At 44.0% G+C, this 17,349-nt stretch overlaps 1 protein-coding gene across 1 annotated transcript in view; it reads right to left on the bottom strand.

Annotated features, from left to right (window-relative positions):
- MAP1B (microtubule associated protein 1B) overlaps positions 1-13,522 on the bottom strand; it is a 93,231-nt gene extending 79,709 nt beyond the window's left edge. The window contains exons 1-2 of the mRNA XM_086361057.1: positions 13,283-13,522; positions 4,526-4,627 (exon numbers count right to left, since the gene is read on the bottom strand). Coding sequence (XP_086217183.1) covers positions 4,526-4,627; positions 13,283-13,466 — 286 coding nt within the window. The 5' untranslated portion in view covers positions 13,467-13,522. The remainder of the gene's footprint in view (positions 1-4,525; positions 4,628-13,282) is intronic.
- Between the last annotated feature and the right edge of the window lie 3,827 nt (positions 13,523-17,349).

The following is a 17,349-nucleotide window of genomic DNA, read 5'->3' as shown; positions in this document are numbered from 1 at the left end:
ATTATGTTGCTGGTGAAAATCTGGGTTAACAAAAATGTTTAATTATTATAGCAGACAGATGTAGCAAAATGATGGGGAAAAAAGAGACTGAAATTAATTTTCATTCTGGTATCCCTCATCCTAGGAATCATTTGTATTTGTTTGTTGTTTTGAAATGATGTCTAACACAGGCAATCATGGGACACTTTCCATGTCCCCTCTCTGCAGTTAGGGGCAAATAGATCTAAAGTTAAGTTAGGGAGAGAAACAAATAGGAATGGAGAGTGAAATAAATGCCATTCAGCATGGTAAACCTAGCTCAATTTTCATGATAAGATTTATCAAAATGGTTCTCATTCAGCATGATTAAGGTACAAAAAAATACATGGAAAAATTTAAAAGTTTTATGACAGCATTTGAATTTGGACACATAAGGAAATATAAGACTTGCTCTATTGTGAAAAGACTCAATTGTTGACCTTTGGCTTGAGTGAGAACACTGGGGCATGTTCATCAAACAATACCTAACCTTTTCTCTCAAGAGAACTCATCTCACTTGGGTCCACCTTAGATGTGGCCAGGAGTGGTGGTATACCAGGGCTAACCAGCAGGGACCAGCCCCTGCCACACAGACATCTGTTGAAGGATTTTTAGGGAGTTGATGCTGCAACAGCTCTGAGAGAGTAAGATGGCCCTAGATGACTGGCCATTCCAAGAAATAGAGTATGCCAGAGGCAGACAGCACTTGGCGACCCCAGGGCTCACATTCTGGGGAACCGGAGGACTCATGACCTCATCATTCAGTAGATGACCCTCACCTTCTGCAGAGAAAGTAACACATTCCAGCATCCTGCTCAAAGGATATTTATTCAAGATGACTAAACCATTCCACAAGACCTGCAATCTTCAAGAAACAGGCCAACTGAATCTCAAAACCATATTTAAAAACTAGTACACGGGTTGAACGAGTATACGAGCACAAATCTGGTCGTGCTGCCGCACAATCTATTACCTGCCCTGGAGGCTATCACTAGTCTTTTATAAGGGATCTCCAATTCTTAAAAATAGCAATAGAGGTATAATAACATGAGTGTAAAGCAGGCAGAAGAGCTATCCTAGTTCCCCATCTACAGCTGGGCCTTCGTATCCACAGGGTCCTTCTCTACAGATTCAACCAACTGAGGATTGAAAATATACACTTAATTCTAGAAAGTTCCAAAAAGCAATACTGGAATTTGCCACAGGCTGGCAACTATTTGCGTAGCTTTTAGGTATTACACATTGTATTAGGTATTATAAGTAACCTAGAGATGACTTGAAGAATATGAGGACGTGCATACTTCACACACAAATACGAAGCCATTTCGTATAAGAGCCTTGAGCATTCACTGACTTTGGTATCCACGGGGGTCCTGAATCAAGTCTGTGCAGGTTCCCATTGCCACTACATGGTGTCAGAGAGGACAGTGAATATAATAACTCCGCTAGCTTAAACAAAAGCAAACAAAAACTGTTTGGACATGATGCAGAGTGCAAGTTTATGCTAGTCGTATGTGACTGTTAAACGCCTGCTCTTCTCACAAGAAGATAAGAGTAAGCAACGTAGTGACTGGTTTTTGTTGTTGTTGTTCATCACTGTGTGTTCACCCTTCCCATCCCACAGTGCCTGGCACACTGTAGGTGCTATCTAGGTTTTCTTTTTTAAAACTGGCTGAAGAAACAACTTTTTTCCCCTCTATTTTTTTGGCCACGCAGCATGAGGAATCTTAGTTCCCTGAGCAGGGATTGAACCTATGCCCCCTGCAGTGGAAATGTGGTGTCTTAATCACTGGACCATAAGGAAGTCCCAAAGAAGAGCTTTATTTACTTTTTTTTTTAAAGATTTGACCTTCCTCTTGTTCTGTGCCTAAACTCAGTTAACTTAGATTCTTGCAACTCTAAATGCAGAGGTTCAGCTGACTCCATTTATGGGTTTGAGGTTCATGCTTCAGCTTCCACAAGTACCAGGAGTGGGGAAGAGACACTAGATGTGGAGCCACTTAAAAACAGATCTCAAAATTTCCCATGAAACCCTTCAACCAGTTCAGGCAAAGCTAAAGGCTTCCTTGAGTCCATCTAGCGATCACTCACCCTACTGATCTCTGCTCAACCCAATTTTGCATCCTCCTCCAAGATAACGTCTCTTCTCTCTAAAACACACTCACTTACCTGAACTGAACCCGAAGTGTGCTCTTATCATATGTGGTTGTCTGAGTTAGAAACCTTCACCCCACGCTGAAGGGGAAGGTTCACAGGGCCTCATCCTCACGGGCTGCATTCTAGATGCTTGGCCCTCGGGGAAAGGCCCAGCCCTGCACCGTGCTCTTTTAGGCTGGGGAGCGAAACTCGTAACATCTTCTCAGAGTTGGCAAGAATGGGAAGGTGCTGTGTGTCCGGGGGCCAACCTCTGGACACACAGCCTAGCATAGCACTGCTACAACTAGGCAGGTAGCCAATCCTTACTGGAGGTTTCAGCAGGAAAAATAGGGATAATGGGGTACACAGGCTAAAGCAGCGGTTTGGGGGACCAGAACTTCCTAGGCCACAGGAGTAATGCCAGGTCCCTGGTTCAAAAACGGTTCATTCTTTAGCAATTCTTGCAGCCTTTCATTTTGCAATACACTGTCATTCGATAAAGTCAATCCAAGTATGAATGAACACAATGAGCATTATAGGATTCATTTACCAAAAAAAAAAAAAAAAAAGTCATAGTAAGAAAGCCAGAACAACCTACAGAGAGAGGATAAAAGCTTGAATTTTACATTTTGAAACATACTTGTTGGAAAAGGGTACTTTCCTTATTTTTCTTTTCATAAGATGATTTTAAAGTCATGTAAATATGCAAGACATAAAAATACAACATAACGAGATAAACAACCACATACTATACCTTAATTTCAGCAAATCATGTGCTGTCTGATAGGCTCTGGACCATTCTCTTTTTTCCTCAATGCAAAGTTACTTAAGAGCTGGTTTTCACATGGCTTTGCAGCAATTTTAACTTTTAATGAACCAACTCTTGTTAAGTTTTTCTTAACACATTTACTCAACTCCATGCTTGAAAGCTATGATTCATTTGATAACTGGAAAGCATGGGATTTTATTCTAAGATCAAACTCAAAGAGAAGAATGATTCCAGTCTCATGGGCATACTGCTGCAGTCAAGCGTGATGCGTGAAGAGGCTGACATTCTGAACGTGGCTTCAAATCTCGGGAAGCACAAGGCTAGTGGAATACGATACTGCCGTGCTGTACTTAGTAACTCAGTCATGTCCGAGTCTTTGTGACCTCAATAGACTGCAGCCCACCAGGCTCCTCTGTCCACAGCAATTCTCCAGGCAAGAATACTGGAGTGGCTTGCCATGCCCTCCTCCAGGGGATCTTCCCAACCCAGGGATTGAAACCAGGTCTCCCACACTGCAGGCGGATTCTTTACCATCTGAGCCACCAGGGAAAACCAAGAATACTGGAGTGGGTAGCCTATCCCTTCTCAAGGGGATCTTCCACACCCAGGAATCAAACTGGGGTCTCCTGCATTGCAGGTGGATTTTTTACCAGCTGAGCTATCAGAGAAGCTCAATGGAATATGAAGTAATCAGTCAAAAAGGCTGAACTTCATTGCTGATTTTTTTATCAATGCCAAAAAAATTTGCAATCATACAACAAAATCATAAAGACAGAAAAGAGTAGTCTCTATTTTACATAAAATGTAAGTCATATTCAAAAAATAAAATGCCAGATGGCAACTGTGATAGATCAATGGCAGAACTTTTGAGAGACACGCCCCAGGTTGAGTGTTTACTGACCAGTAACTGTTCATAATCCTCAAATGTGCCCAAGTGGGAGAAGCATGGGTCACCCTCACAAGAGGAAGACAAGGTGGGTGAGTCTGACTACCTCCTCAGTGAAGTAGCTGGTTAGCAGCAGAATCTTCATAAATGACAAATTTTTGTGTCCTTACCTTTAATTATCCAGTAGTATTCATTTTCATCTCTGAAAGAAAGGCTATCTTAACAGTAGTTTGGAATTCCAGACTCTTTTACCCACACTAAGTGGGAGATAATGCAATGATGAAATGATGATACATATTTCATTGATAGACAATACAGAAATGCATATATTTCGTTTTCTTGAGAGGGAGGGTGCTTACGGAATTCTGGGAGCATCCAATTTGTATTCATAACTTCATGTGAGTAAAATTCGCATTTAAATAGACTATAATCTCTTAAGCTCAGAGTACAGTGAGATAAGTATGAAATTTTTAAATTTACCCTGGAACTTAAAATCTTCTAAGACTCCATGAAATAGAAACCCACACAATGACAACTTAAGAGTTAGCTGACTTTCTTAAAAGGTGGCTTCTTGGTCACCTAGTTGATAATAACAAACACAAGAGAATCCTTTAGCAATAAAAGGAAGTCTTTTCCCTGCCCCAGGCAAAGCTTTCCAGCCAAGCGCCTGTTTCTTTCGAATTCTAGGTTGACTACTACAGAACTGAAAGCCTCACCTGGAACTTCAGGAGAGAACCTTGCTGAGTGTCGGGATACAAAAAGTTTCAGTTCTTGATCCAGATTGCATTCAATCAGGTTTGTGTCCCATGATCGGATTCCTAAGGAAGGAAAGGAAGACAGATGACAGACCACCGGTTAGTCATTTCACTGTGGTTTGGAAAACATCACTGTAGCATTTCTCAGGCTTGCAGGAAGGGAGTGGAGACTCTTTTGCTGAAGAGCTTGGTGACCAGCAGTGGATGCCCACAAAATGGGAGGGCGGGGGAGGTCTCTCCACCAGGCCACAGGGGAAGGATAACTAGCAGTGTGGACTGAACTTCTGCCCCTCGTAACATGTAAATGCAGCTCTTCTGGAAGAGTAAAAGAAAACAGCTATTAGGGAAATGACAGGCTTTATTCCTGAGAGGGAGCAGAAAGGACAGGAAGATGGTGAGCTCCGTAGCAGTTAGGGGGCTACTAGACAATTGCTGGCTTTCCCATGGTCCACTTGTACGTGGCTAGAAAACGGAGAATGAGGGTGGGAAGTAGATATGGGGGCTGGCATTCAAGTCCACATGTCTGTTTTTAAAGGTTTTCGCAGCGTGCATGTGCATTTTGTATGCGTATCTGGTTATTCTTCTTTACTCCTCCCATTTTTGACCTTGATTTCTCAGCCCCTGGATATCAATCAAACTGTGTGTGATCTTTGCTAAGAAGGCGGATCTGGCCTATCTGTCCTCCCAGGCGTTTACCTGACTAGCTTGGCAGACAGCTCTTTCATTCACAATTGTTAGTTGTCCCGCATTTTCTTATCCAGAGGCAAAGAGATGTGGCAACTTTTTATACTTTATAAACTTCTACAGAGTTGGGGGCTGTGAACTATCTATTCCCATAAAAGTTCACAAGGCTGGAAGCTGGGGTGAGGGGTGCTGATGCCCTACCTCCCTCCTCTCTCCTGACCTTCCAAAAGAGGGGGCTAGAGGGGAACCCAGAGAACAGCAGAGAAGGGAGGGCCAGGCAAAACTGAGGAATCACAGGACTCTGGAGTGTATTTTTATATCTTCCCAAATAGATGGCTCGTGGGAGAACCATTATGTAGACAGTATCCTTGACTCTACCCCTGCATGGAGCATCCTCAACCGCCAGAAACAAACCTCTGGAAGGGCAATCATTTATTCTCTATCTACTAAAGGCAGGAACTTGAACATGTAGGTGTATCACATAGGTGAACTATCTCTAAATAAACACTTGATCATTTAATCATTTTTGCTGGTCATTAGTCATGCATACAGACTTGGGAGTATAAATGGCAGTATTTTACTTAAACATACCTCTTAAATCCTTAAAGTATATCTGCATTTACCCCTATTTAAATCTTCTTCAGTTTTCCTATTCTGCAAAGAATCAATGTATATACACAAACTACAAAGATTCTGTAAACTGAGTTGACTACACATCTAAAATATCTTCAGATGATGCACCAAACACCTTTCTGAATTATGAGAAATATTTTCAAGCAGATGTGCATCCACTAAATAGAGGTAGATATTTCTCATACAATCCATGGGAAGGATTCAGGTGTGCAAGAGTTAACATTGCTAAAGAGAGGCTAAATTATAAGGGAAAATTTTATGGGTCTCCCTGGAAACATTAACAGCCTCAGTTTGCATTTGTACTAGTGGAACACTTAGATTTTAACATGAAAGGCATATGGTGATTTTGTGACTCTTTTTCACGCAGAATTGATAAAGAGGTTTCCTTTTTGTTCCACAGAAAGCTTGACAGGTGAAGAGGTCTGAATTCATTAAAATATTTGACTTCCACATGTATATTCTATATATTCAGCTAGCGTGGAAAATCATCAAGCCCTGTCTGAACTGCTTAATTGGAAATTGGTGACTGGATTATCTATGCTCCAGGTCTGAGCTCCACTTTGTCTTCTGGCTTGTCAAGTAGGGTCAATAAGTTAATAAGGAGACATACGTATTTAAATTAAATTCACATGATTTTTCTGCCTTTGTTCTAAGTAATGTCTAAATTGCTACATTATTTGAATGGCTTCATCTAGGGCTATACATAGACTTGTTCTAGATTGTTGTTTGCCATTGTTCCCTTGGCTTCAATTAACTTGTCATGACACAGGCAATTAAACGTTTGCTTTTTCTTTCATAAACTTCTGCTTCTATGATTTGCAATTTAAAAGTGGAAAAAGTATGAAACAGTAGAAAAACCATTCAGTAATTTTTAAGTTCCATTAGCAAACAACTGATAAAATGATTATTTCTCTTTTTTATACTCCCAGTGAAATTAAAAATTCAGGTTCTCTTTTTCAAGGGAGCAATTTCCAGCCAAATTACATCTTAAGGATGCATAATCACTACTACCACTTATAAAATAAAGGTTACAATGGATTTACTGGTTATTTTAGTTGAAAAGGAAAATTTTGGAACCAGGCCACTTTCTATACCAATTTTAGAAAGAAAATACTGTGTAATTACTTTGTACCTTCTACTGGATAATGTTAGTAAAGGGAAATAGTACCTCTCAATGAAAGCTGTTACAGCATTCCGTTGGTTTATATATCTCCCCTTTGTGCCTAAGAGGAAACCAGCAGCGGACCCTCTAAAGCTCATAGGACCAAAATAAAGTCTTCTTCGGCCCTTCTCACATTGACCCCTCCCCGAGTTCATGACTGGAGGGGACAGTGGGGTGCTGGTAAAGAGATTCCGAACAGGCCTTCAGAAGGAGCTCTTCCTGGGCTCTGATGGGAAGTAGACAAGCCATGGAATTTTCTGGCCCTTTTTTGACTATCTCCCCAAACGACGCCAGGTCAAGTTCTGCCCTGGGCCTTTGCTTCTCCAGCAAATCTCTGTCATGACTATGCCCTTACTGGCTTTCTCAGATGGGGGCAAAATAACTCCACCAGTTGGAGGAAATCAACCCGTCTTTGCCCAGCCATCCCCCACATCATGAGGTATGAGGGAATCTTAGCTCCCCCACCAGGGATAGAACCTGTTACCCCCTGCATTGGAAGCATGGACTCTTAACCACTGGACCACTAGCAAGTCCTTACCTCTACTTTTTGAACTGGGCCCAGAGAGCACCTGCCACCCGTGGGCAGTTGGCCTATGGCGAGGCACCCTGAGAACTCCCCTGCATGAGCCGGGGCTGGAAGCTAGTACCATCTCTCTAGCCTGATGACCAGCGGGGAACAAAGGACCTTTCCATCTCAGTTCTGATTCCAGGGGGAGCAGTGCACAAAGGGAAGGCTAAGTGCACGTGAAGTTGACGGATGAAAGAAAGAGGGAAAAAAGGTGTGTGTGGCAGGCAGGTAGGGGGCAGGAAGCCCAGGACAAGTCAGGGTGAACCATAAGGAAGAGCCATGTCCTTTTACTTTATACAGGTTAGACTTCACCAAGTTTACTGCTGATGCCAGCATTTTATAGGATTATTTAATAAAAGCAACATTTGTTTTAAAAGCCTCTCATTTAAAGGCTAAAATCTATATCCTGAAAGAAACAACAGATAGAAAGCATGAGGAAACAGCCGTGCATTGCATGTTGAAATGGTACCCAGGTTCCATCTGTTACTGGGACCCATGACAAGTTGATTTTTTTCCATGAGCTTTAGTTGCTCCCTCTCAGAAATAGACTTTTGACTATTTTTTTGCCCAACTTCCTAAATTATTTAACTACAACCATAAAATTCTATTTGTAAAACTATATTAAATAGTGATCTGAAGTCAGATTAGACTCATAAAGAAATAATTAAAACAAAGGAAATGCTAAATTCAATCAGGTTTTCTTTTTTAGAGAAAAATTTTCCTATTTTTTTCCCCTTGACCTAACCTTCAATTTGCTTATCCCCCTTTGTTTTAAGCCAACAAGTTGATGTTCATAATTTATGTGTTCTATGTAATGCAGGCAAGGGAGGCCCATCCTACACAGAGTTCATCATTTCAAAGCATTGATGATAAACAACTTAGGTCTTGGCTGGCATCTTACATTAGAAACAAGCAAAAGAAATGATTTATACTAAGTTATTTATTGGTGGTAAAAGTTGGAACTTATTTAAAAGGTACACCTTTACAGAAGATTAACAATGACTCATCAATTTAACGACCTTAAGTTTGGGGCCTGGCTTATATTTGGATCATAGAACTCTTTGAGTAGATAATACCAATTAAGCAGCGCAAGCAGAAATCCATCTGCCTTTTGATTTTGAAACGTATGAAGATGGATGGATATAGTAAATATATCATTCCCCAACATTTCTTTTCATTCCCATCACCCCGTTGTTTTCCTGTTAAAACAAAATGGAAACAAAGCCCTAACTCTTTCCTGGGTTCTTAATTCTCTTAACCAATGTAGACTGAAAGTATTCAATAAATGACAATGTAATTAGCAAAACTTACATCTAAAAATCCAGGGCAGTAGATGTTACACACATCTATCTTTCTGATGAACAAATCCTGCTGATTCCCAATGTTAACCAGAGGAAAGTTACACTCTAACAGCAAGTGAAACCAAACTGACACTTAGTGTTTTTTACATGTTTTAGTTTAAAAAATAAAATAAAACGAAGCAATGAAAACTTTTCACAAGGCTCTAGAATTCGTTTTGCAAAACATGAGTGTATGTAGTCTACATCCCAAAATAAACTGGAGGAGGGGAGACTCTGCTAAAAACGGGGATGACCGTTAAGTCTATGTTGGAGACTAATTAGGAAGGGGGCAAAGGAGGTGCCAAGGAGTGACAATGGTTTGGCATGGAGTCCTGCATAACTAACTAAATAAAGCTAGACCAGTCTGAGCAAAGACTGTTGTTTCAGACTTAAGAAATGACCAGACCCTACATTATGCATTTTGAATGAAGCTGAAGAAACGAATGATGGTCTTCTGTCCTTGTGTAACCAAGCAGGACCTTATGGGACATTCCTGGGACAGACCCCTCCCCTATACCCTCTGCTTTAGTTCCTCTCTGAAATACCTAGATATTAGTATCTGAAGTATATTTCCTGAGTTATTTTTCAGATGCTAAAACCACCATCAAATGGAAGAAATTAACTACTTGATGACCATCCGCACATAGTCCTCATTAACATAGTCTTGTGCTGTGCCTAGTCACTCAGTCATGTCCAACTCTTTGCAACCCCATGGACTGTACCCACCAGGCTCCTCTGTCCATGGGGATTTTCCAGGCAAGAATACTGGAATGTGTTGTCATGCCCTTCTTCAAGGGATCTCAACCCAGGGATCAAACCGAGCTCTCCTGCATTGTAGGCAGATTCTTTACCATCTGAGCCAGCAAGGAAGCCCAACGTAGTCTTGTTACCTCATCATCAATCTAATTCTCAATTAGAGAATGGTGCATGAGCTGATCACACACTCTGGGACACCCTCCCTTACACTGCCTTTAAAAATGCTTTGCTGAAACCCTTGGGGGATTTTGGGGGTCTTAAGCACGAGCTCCCCGTTCTCCTTACATCAGCATCTTACAATAATGCTGCACTTTCCTTCACCACAACCTGGGGTCAGTAAATTGGCTTTACTGCATGCAGGTGAGCTGCCTCAGTTTGATTCAGTAACACTAGGTTTCAAGAAGCATGTACTCAGCCTCCATGGTGGGCTGATTCAGGCCTATTGATGTACTTGCATTTCCGCCATCTTCCTACAGATTTATTTTCTAGGTTTCCCGTAGAGCCTTAAATCATCAAATGGCAAAAATCCAAGTCGCTAGGGTCTCCAGACTCAGAGAGCCTCATCCGGATGAGAGGGGAGACAAGCAAGAGGGGCAGAAGATGAACCGCTTTCCCTGCGGAAAGGCTGCGGCACACAACCAGGGCCGAGCCCCCGGAGCATCTCCATCTTGCTTCACACAACTGGTCCCATGGGCACCAGCCACCGCAGCCATGGTATCAGAGTGACCTCTGGAGGAGGAGGCCCTGCTGGAACCTGAGAGCTGAGGAAGCATCATATCAGGCCAGAGCAACAGCCAGCCTGCCCTGTTGCTAAGTCATCTCTGACTGTCAGAAAAGCTACAGGAGCAGTATTTCCCCTTAGCACTGGAAGGCCCTGTGGTTTGAGCTGCATCCAAGACCCCAGGACCCAAGAGAGTTGATCTCCAGAGGAAAAGCAGCATCGGTTACTGTGCCTTAGGAAATGGCTTTGCTCATTCACTTGGTTGATTCTTAATGGGATCAATACTGCTATTTCAGAGTTCCCCGCAAAAAGCTGACCAAATCAAGGCACTAAAAAATCAGGAAGGCATGCTGACTGAAAAGGACACCTGAGAGGGTTTCTGGGGGTCCCAGGAATGTCCGTTTCTTGATCGGGATCAGGTATGTCTTTTTGTGAAAATTCACCAAGCTCCTCGTTTATGATTTGAGCCTTTCCTCACTACATAATACATCAATAAATTTTAAAAAAGAAAAGGGGCAAGAAGACAAAATTGAACTCGATCACTAAGTTCCAGTAGCATGAAAAATAGTCGAGACCACGTCACAGTGACCGATAACTTGGGTGAATCTAGTTTATCCTCAAACAGAAGCAGCTTCAATAAACCCCCTGAGAAATAGGGCACTAAAAGGGTGATCAGCAGAGTAACAAAGCAGGAAGATAATTACATGGAAGGTGATTGCTGAGCCACCTCCCTGCATGGGGTGCTGCCCACAAGTGGATGACTACTGCCTTTGTATAAAGGCGAGCTCTAGAAATTGCTCTTTGATCTTCCTGTGATGTTCGCCTGGCCTGCACTAACATCATGACGGGGCCAAAAACCAGTGATGCTGCAGAGCCGGCATTCTGTCACTTATGAGTGGTGTGACCTTGAGCTGGTCTCCCTATCCTTCCTGCCTCTCTGGGCCCCCATCTCCAAAATGGGGATGAGGGTCCCTCTCCTCACACCAGATCGGGTGCTTATGCACCTTTTATACATAGAAACACACCTGCTTTATTATTACTTCCCAGCAAAAGTGCTGACAAATAATATTTTTTTAAAAATCCAAAGTCATAGATTCATACAGCAGCCACACCCAAAGTCAGTACGTGTGAAATTTTCCAAGGAGAAAATGTGCAAATAAACTAAATTAGTACTGATCAAATTCAAAGGACTATAGTTTGACAAATGAAGGGTTATTAGATGCTCAAATGAGGCATTTCACTATTGACCTAGCCTATTCTTCCATTTTTTTTTTTCCGAATAAAATAACACGTCTGCTTTCTGCTCACATTTTTTTCTTTCTTTTTTTAAGCCAAAAAGTAACACCAGTGCTTTAAAGTTAAACAAAAGAACCACGTCTGCAACTCGAGTCTCCACCCTGCAGCCTTTTGTTCTGGGCACAGGCGACCGTTTCCAAATGCAGAGGCAGACCACTAGAGTTTAATTTTTTTTTCATCTAAAACAAGGTTTTCTCGCGTCTTTCATGGGGAGTGGAGGGCGGGCGTGGGGAACGAGGGCTGCGTGAACGCCCTTTGTCCGCCTCGGGCTGCCGTAGAGACCGCAGTGCGGACTGCACCACGCCCACCAGCCGGTGTCTCGGGGCAGACGCGCTTCAGCACCACCCCGAGAGAATAGAGCGCGGGCTGGGGTTGTGGAGGGACCGGCGACCTCGGTCAGGGAGAAGGGGAGGTCTGCGATGCCGGGGGGAAAGGGAAAGGCAGAGGACAGAGCTGCCCACCCGGGGACTTCGAGCGCAACAAAGCCGGGTTGAGGCAGACGAGAGGGCGCACAGCACCCCCAAGCCCCGGCGGAACGCACGCCCGGCCGGCCGCGCCCAGTGGGGGCGCCGCAGTGTGGGGGGCAGGTGCATCGGGCGGGGGCACTGCGGCAGCCCGGGTGGGGCTGCGGGGCGGGTCGGTCCGCGCGCCCGAGTCTGCGCCCGCTGGACCCTTACGGCCCCGCCCAGGGTTTCCCAGCGAACCGCTATTCGGCCTCTGCAGAGCGCGCTCCTACTGCTCGCACCGGGCCAGGCGCCGGCCCTACCCACCACCCCACCCCCAAGCCATCACTCCCGAGGCAAAGACTTTTAAAAGGAGAAGCCCCACCCCGCAACTTGGGGGTCCCATTGTCCTTGCTGAAAGCTGCAACCGAGGCCCCAGGGGCAGTAGAGAGGCAGGCGCCGTCTGGGAACGAGGCGCAGGCGGTTCTCCATCTCTGCGTCCCGGGGGGCGAGGGGAGGGGGGGGGCGGGCGTGGCCCTAGGACTAGCCTAGTCATTCCGAGGGAAGAAAAGATGGAGCGGTTTTAAGCCAGCAAAGGCACTTCTCGGGGCTGAGGTGGTTGTGGCTAGAGGGATTCCCACGCGCGCCCTGACACATGGTACTTCAGCCTCGGGTCGGCTGACGATGGGCAATCCCAGCATTTTGCCGGGGGTGGGGGGCGATGAAAGAGGTAATTGCAACGTCCCCCCCCCCCGCCCCCACACACACCTTTGGTGTCCTGCGGTTCCGGCTTTACTGCAGCCTCTGCCCCTTTGACACCTGCATCTCATTTAGCGGGAGAGGCGGTAGCCAGCTGGAATCTGTAGACCCAGCCTGGTGACGGATCCCTCAAGGTTAGGAGACTCTCCCACTGGGTCGCAAATCTAATAATTTGCATTATTCTCCGAAATGAACCCAGGGGGGGAAGAAAAGGAATCTGGACAGAGTGCGGGAAGTGGCGGGGAAAGGCGTGGGTGCGGGGCGTGCCGGAGGAGAAAGGTGGCCGCCGTGCCCTGGGTGGGGTCGCGTTTGCGCGTCTCCTCGAACGCGTCCCCTGGGGGCGCAGGGCCTCTTACCAAGCTCGATGTTGCCGATGGCGCGTCGCAGGTGCTCCTCGGTCACAATCTCGCCGACGACCACCAGCAGGTAGAATTTGCTGTCGAGGAAGCGATGCGACAGGCTGGGCGAGGTGGTCGCCGCTGGGTTGGCAATGCTGCCGGACGGCTCAGGCTCGGCGGCTTCCACCACCACGGTCGCCATCCTGCCGGCCCGTTAAGCCTCGGCGAAGTGCCCGGCTCCAGCCGCTCCGCTCGTCTGCGGCAGGAGAAAGGATTATATCCGAAGGTGCTGTCTCCGCTCCGCCCCCTGCGTCTCCCCTCCTCCTGGCGCTGTGCGCCGCCTCCCCCTCCGCCCTCTCCGAGAGCGCGAGGCGGAGAGGAGCCAGGAGTGAGAGAGGGAGGGGAGGCGGCGCCTCTTTTACATGGAAACTAGGCAGGGCGCCGGGGAGGAGGAGGAAGAGGAGGAGGGAAGGACCACCCGGCACATCCTCGCGGGGTGGCTGCCTCCGCTCTTCCAACCGTTGGCCCAGGGCTGATGTCATCTGCAGCAAATCATCTCGCCCGCGGCCCGGAAGCTGGAGGGCCGAGGTGTGCGGACAATGGTCAGGGCAGGGCCGCGAGTCAAGGGGCTGGAGGACTCGACGAGGGGAAAACACTCCCAACCTACACCCCCACGCACGGCCACTGCCGGCACCAAACCCTCACCCCGCCTGTGCAGGAGAAGTGGATGGGTTTCCATTTTCAGAGTCGGGATATTTACCTTGTTCTAGGTGCACAGGCCAGGCCTCTACCTTGGGTGCCGTCTGCGATGAAGCCAGGTGTTCAGGGTCTGTGTTAGCACAGCTGACGTGGGGCTGAGGGTACCCCGCCCAGGAAGATGGAACCTGTCTTTTCTCTGATGTTGTGGATTTCGGAAGACATATTTACCAGTATTCACCACCTACACATGAAGAATACACCAAAAATGCAAAACCTCAGCTTACCATTGTTCAGGCTTTGGAACTTCTGCAAGACCCACTGATGAAAAAGTACTGGCTTTGTAGTGCTCATGGGAAATGAGAAGAATACAGATCTATTATTCCAGATACAGATTTCTGGTCTTAATAATATGCTGAACAGATAGTATCAGGCATAACAATAAAGAGAAGATACTGTCTCTATCTAGCAGGATTATAGTGACTATAGTGTACTTTTCAGTTCCTTGGGGAACACACAAGCAAAATTATTTCATGCAACAGTGACGTCTTTTAAAATACATGTAGCATTGGGGATTTTATTGCCTTTGTCTATGTTTAGAAGAACTCATAAAAACGTTTAAAGGCAACCCATCTACAACCATTTCTCACAAACATATTGAATATAATGAATATAACTTATGTCCCAGGAAGGGAGTGGTGGTGGTGAAGAAGGAACAAAATGGTCAAACATGGTACTATCATAAAAGCCTGGAGAACTAGAGGCTTAGGAAAGAGGAATGAATGGAAACTAGAGCAGCAGTTTTAATACTAGACTGCATATAAATAAAAAAAAAATCACCTGGATATACTAAAATTTCCAAAAAGCCTATTGTCTTAGCTGCTAACCACCCCGACTTATTGGTAATGTACGCTTTGCTCTTATCTCTTTCCTGAAACCCTGACATGGTTTTGGCCCCATCATATATGCCAGACTGATCAATGGGGACTAAAGTTACTGGTGAGCTGCTTTCACCAGTGATCAGTGACAATGAGTTTTCAAGTAAGATGGTAACAGAGAAAGTATTCAATTTCTGTTAGGTGAGGCCAACACCAAGGCCATAATAGGGGGAGGAGATGTAGTAAGGAGCAGTGTTTTCCGATTTCCGCCATTGAAATCAGTGTCAGCTAGTGATGGCTTTCCATTTCTCTGAACCATCTTTATTTTTCTTTATGTAACAGTTTTCATGAGCTCCATTTCTTTTCTTAAATTTATTTTAAATGAAATTACTGCTCTACAGGTGGAAACACTAATTACTATAAATAGAAGTTATCCCTAAAATAAACATAATGAAAATAAGTACCATGACACAAATTCCTGCTATACACTATTGTTATTTGCTCAAGACTCTGACCCTGAGGTATACCCTAAGTTAAAAACAGAAAGTGTTAGAAAGGTATTGAAGACATTACTAGCACCTGAATTGTTTCCATTGTCATAACAGAAGATTGGATGAAAACATCAGAAGAGCTTTCCTACTGTGTGAATTAGTGCAATTACATACTATGACAATGAACCACTTAAGTCATTACCCACACTTTGAAAAAGAGACGAAATGGAAGAACACAGACTAGAGATGCTGACTACTACTGTCCAACTTTGTAACTTTGGGCAAGTGACTTATTCTTATCTTCAGTCTCTTCATCTATATACTGAGTAGAAGAATGCATTTTCAACAGTGTGAGTACCTCTGTAAAAGAAGAGTACATGATAAGAGTGTAAATGCCTAATACAGTGGCTGGAAGATAGTAAGCACTCAAGACATGATTGATGACCTGTTTAGACCAAGTTTCTTGGATAATAGAGTGAAAGCATCTTACAAAATGTGTAGGTGACATCACGTTGGGCGCAACTACCAACACCTCTGAAACAAGAACTGAATGTTGACACTACAAACTAGAAAAGTAGTTGCTCCCATCCCTATCTCAAGAGAAAAAAGGTAACAGTTGTAAGGAGCAAGGGGAAAACTAACATATAAGAGTGCCGGTGTTTACCTGCTGCCACTTGACATTACCTGGGTATCCCAAAGGCCCCTCAGGCTCGACATGCTTCAAACCCGAATCATCTTCGACCTCCAAACCTGGTCCCCTCTCACTTTCCCTATTTCATCAAACATTATCACCACCTATCCTACAGTCAAACCAGAAACCCCACCGGCATCTCGGACACCTCGCAAACTTTAGCCCCATATACAATTTGGCATGGAGTCTGGTCAATTTTACCTCCTAAGTATCTCTTCAATCCTACTTCTTTCGACTATACCCAACCTAGTCCAAGCTACCACCTTCATGAGAGGTAGTATAGGTTAGAAATTGGGTTCTGTATCACACTGCCTGCTTTCAAGTCCCAGCACCAAAGTTTGCTAGCTGTGTGACCTTGGGCAAGATGCTTAACCAGTCTGTGCCTTAATTTCGTCATTCACATCATAGAGATGAGTGCTCACCTCCCAGACAGGGGAACAGCTTAAATATGCAAAGTGCTTAAAATAGGACCATGCATATAATAAGTACTCAGTAAGGGTTAGCTGTTCCTTCTGTTACTATTTAACATGTTACTGTGGAAAATTTCAAACATGTATAAAAGCAGAGAGAATAGTATAAGAAACCTCTATGTACCCATCATTCTAATCAGATGATTTTTACAGTTTGTTTAAATCAAGATCCAAATGAGATCTATATGTTTTGATTGACTGGATATGTCTTAAATCTCTTAATCTATGTGTTCCTATTCTTTTTTTCCTTTAAAATTTCTTGTTGAATTATAGAAACATTTTTTCCACAGAATTTCACAGTCCGATTTTTGCTGATTGATTCTGTTGTATTTAACATGTTCCTCCATCTCCTGAATTATCTGTATACTGATAGTTGAATGTAAATGCTTCATCAGTTTCAGGTTTTTTGTTTTTTTTTTGCAATTATACCTCTTGGGTGATATTGTGTTCTTCCATCAGAAAGTACATAAAGACTGGCTGACCTTGTCCTGAGATCTTGGCAACCATTGATGATCATTACCTAGATCCTTAATTTCATTAAATGTCAGAAAACAATATTCTGATTTTATTATCCTTTCTTCATTTGACAGCTGGAAGACTTCTGTTAGCAGAAATATCACCCTGTCACTTGGTTAGCCTGAGGTACACTTATGGAGGAAGGAAAGGATAAACACATGATTCTTTCTCTTTATTTACTAATTTTGAAAATAACTCTTTCATCCATAACATCCTCCAATGGTGATTAATAACTTTTTGTATCATTAAGAATATAACTTGAAGTTATATTCATATTGATATTTTGATTCATATTAATATTATTCATATTGATATTTTAACTTTTCCATCATTGGGCAGTGAT

This window comes from Bos grunniens, chromosome 20, assembly GCF_055505025.1.
Source record: "Bos grunniens cultivar Pamir isolate PY7600 chromosome 20, Bosgru_T2T1.0, whole genome shotgun sequence".
NCBI classification, from domain to species: Eukaryota; Metazoa; Chordata; class Mammalia; order Artiodactyla; family Bovidae; genus Bos; species Bos grunniens.
The sequence above is the reverse complement of the archived record's forward strand: the minus strand, read 5'-3'. Positions and strand labels throughout refer to the sequence as shown.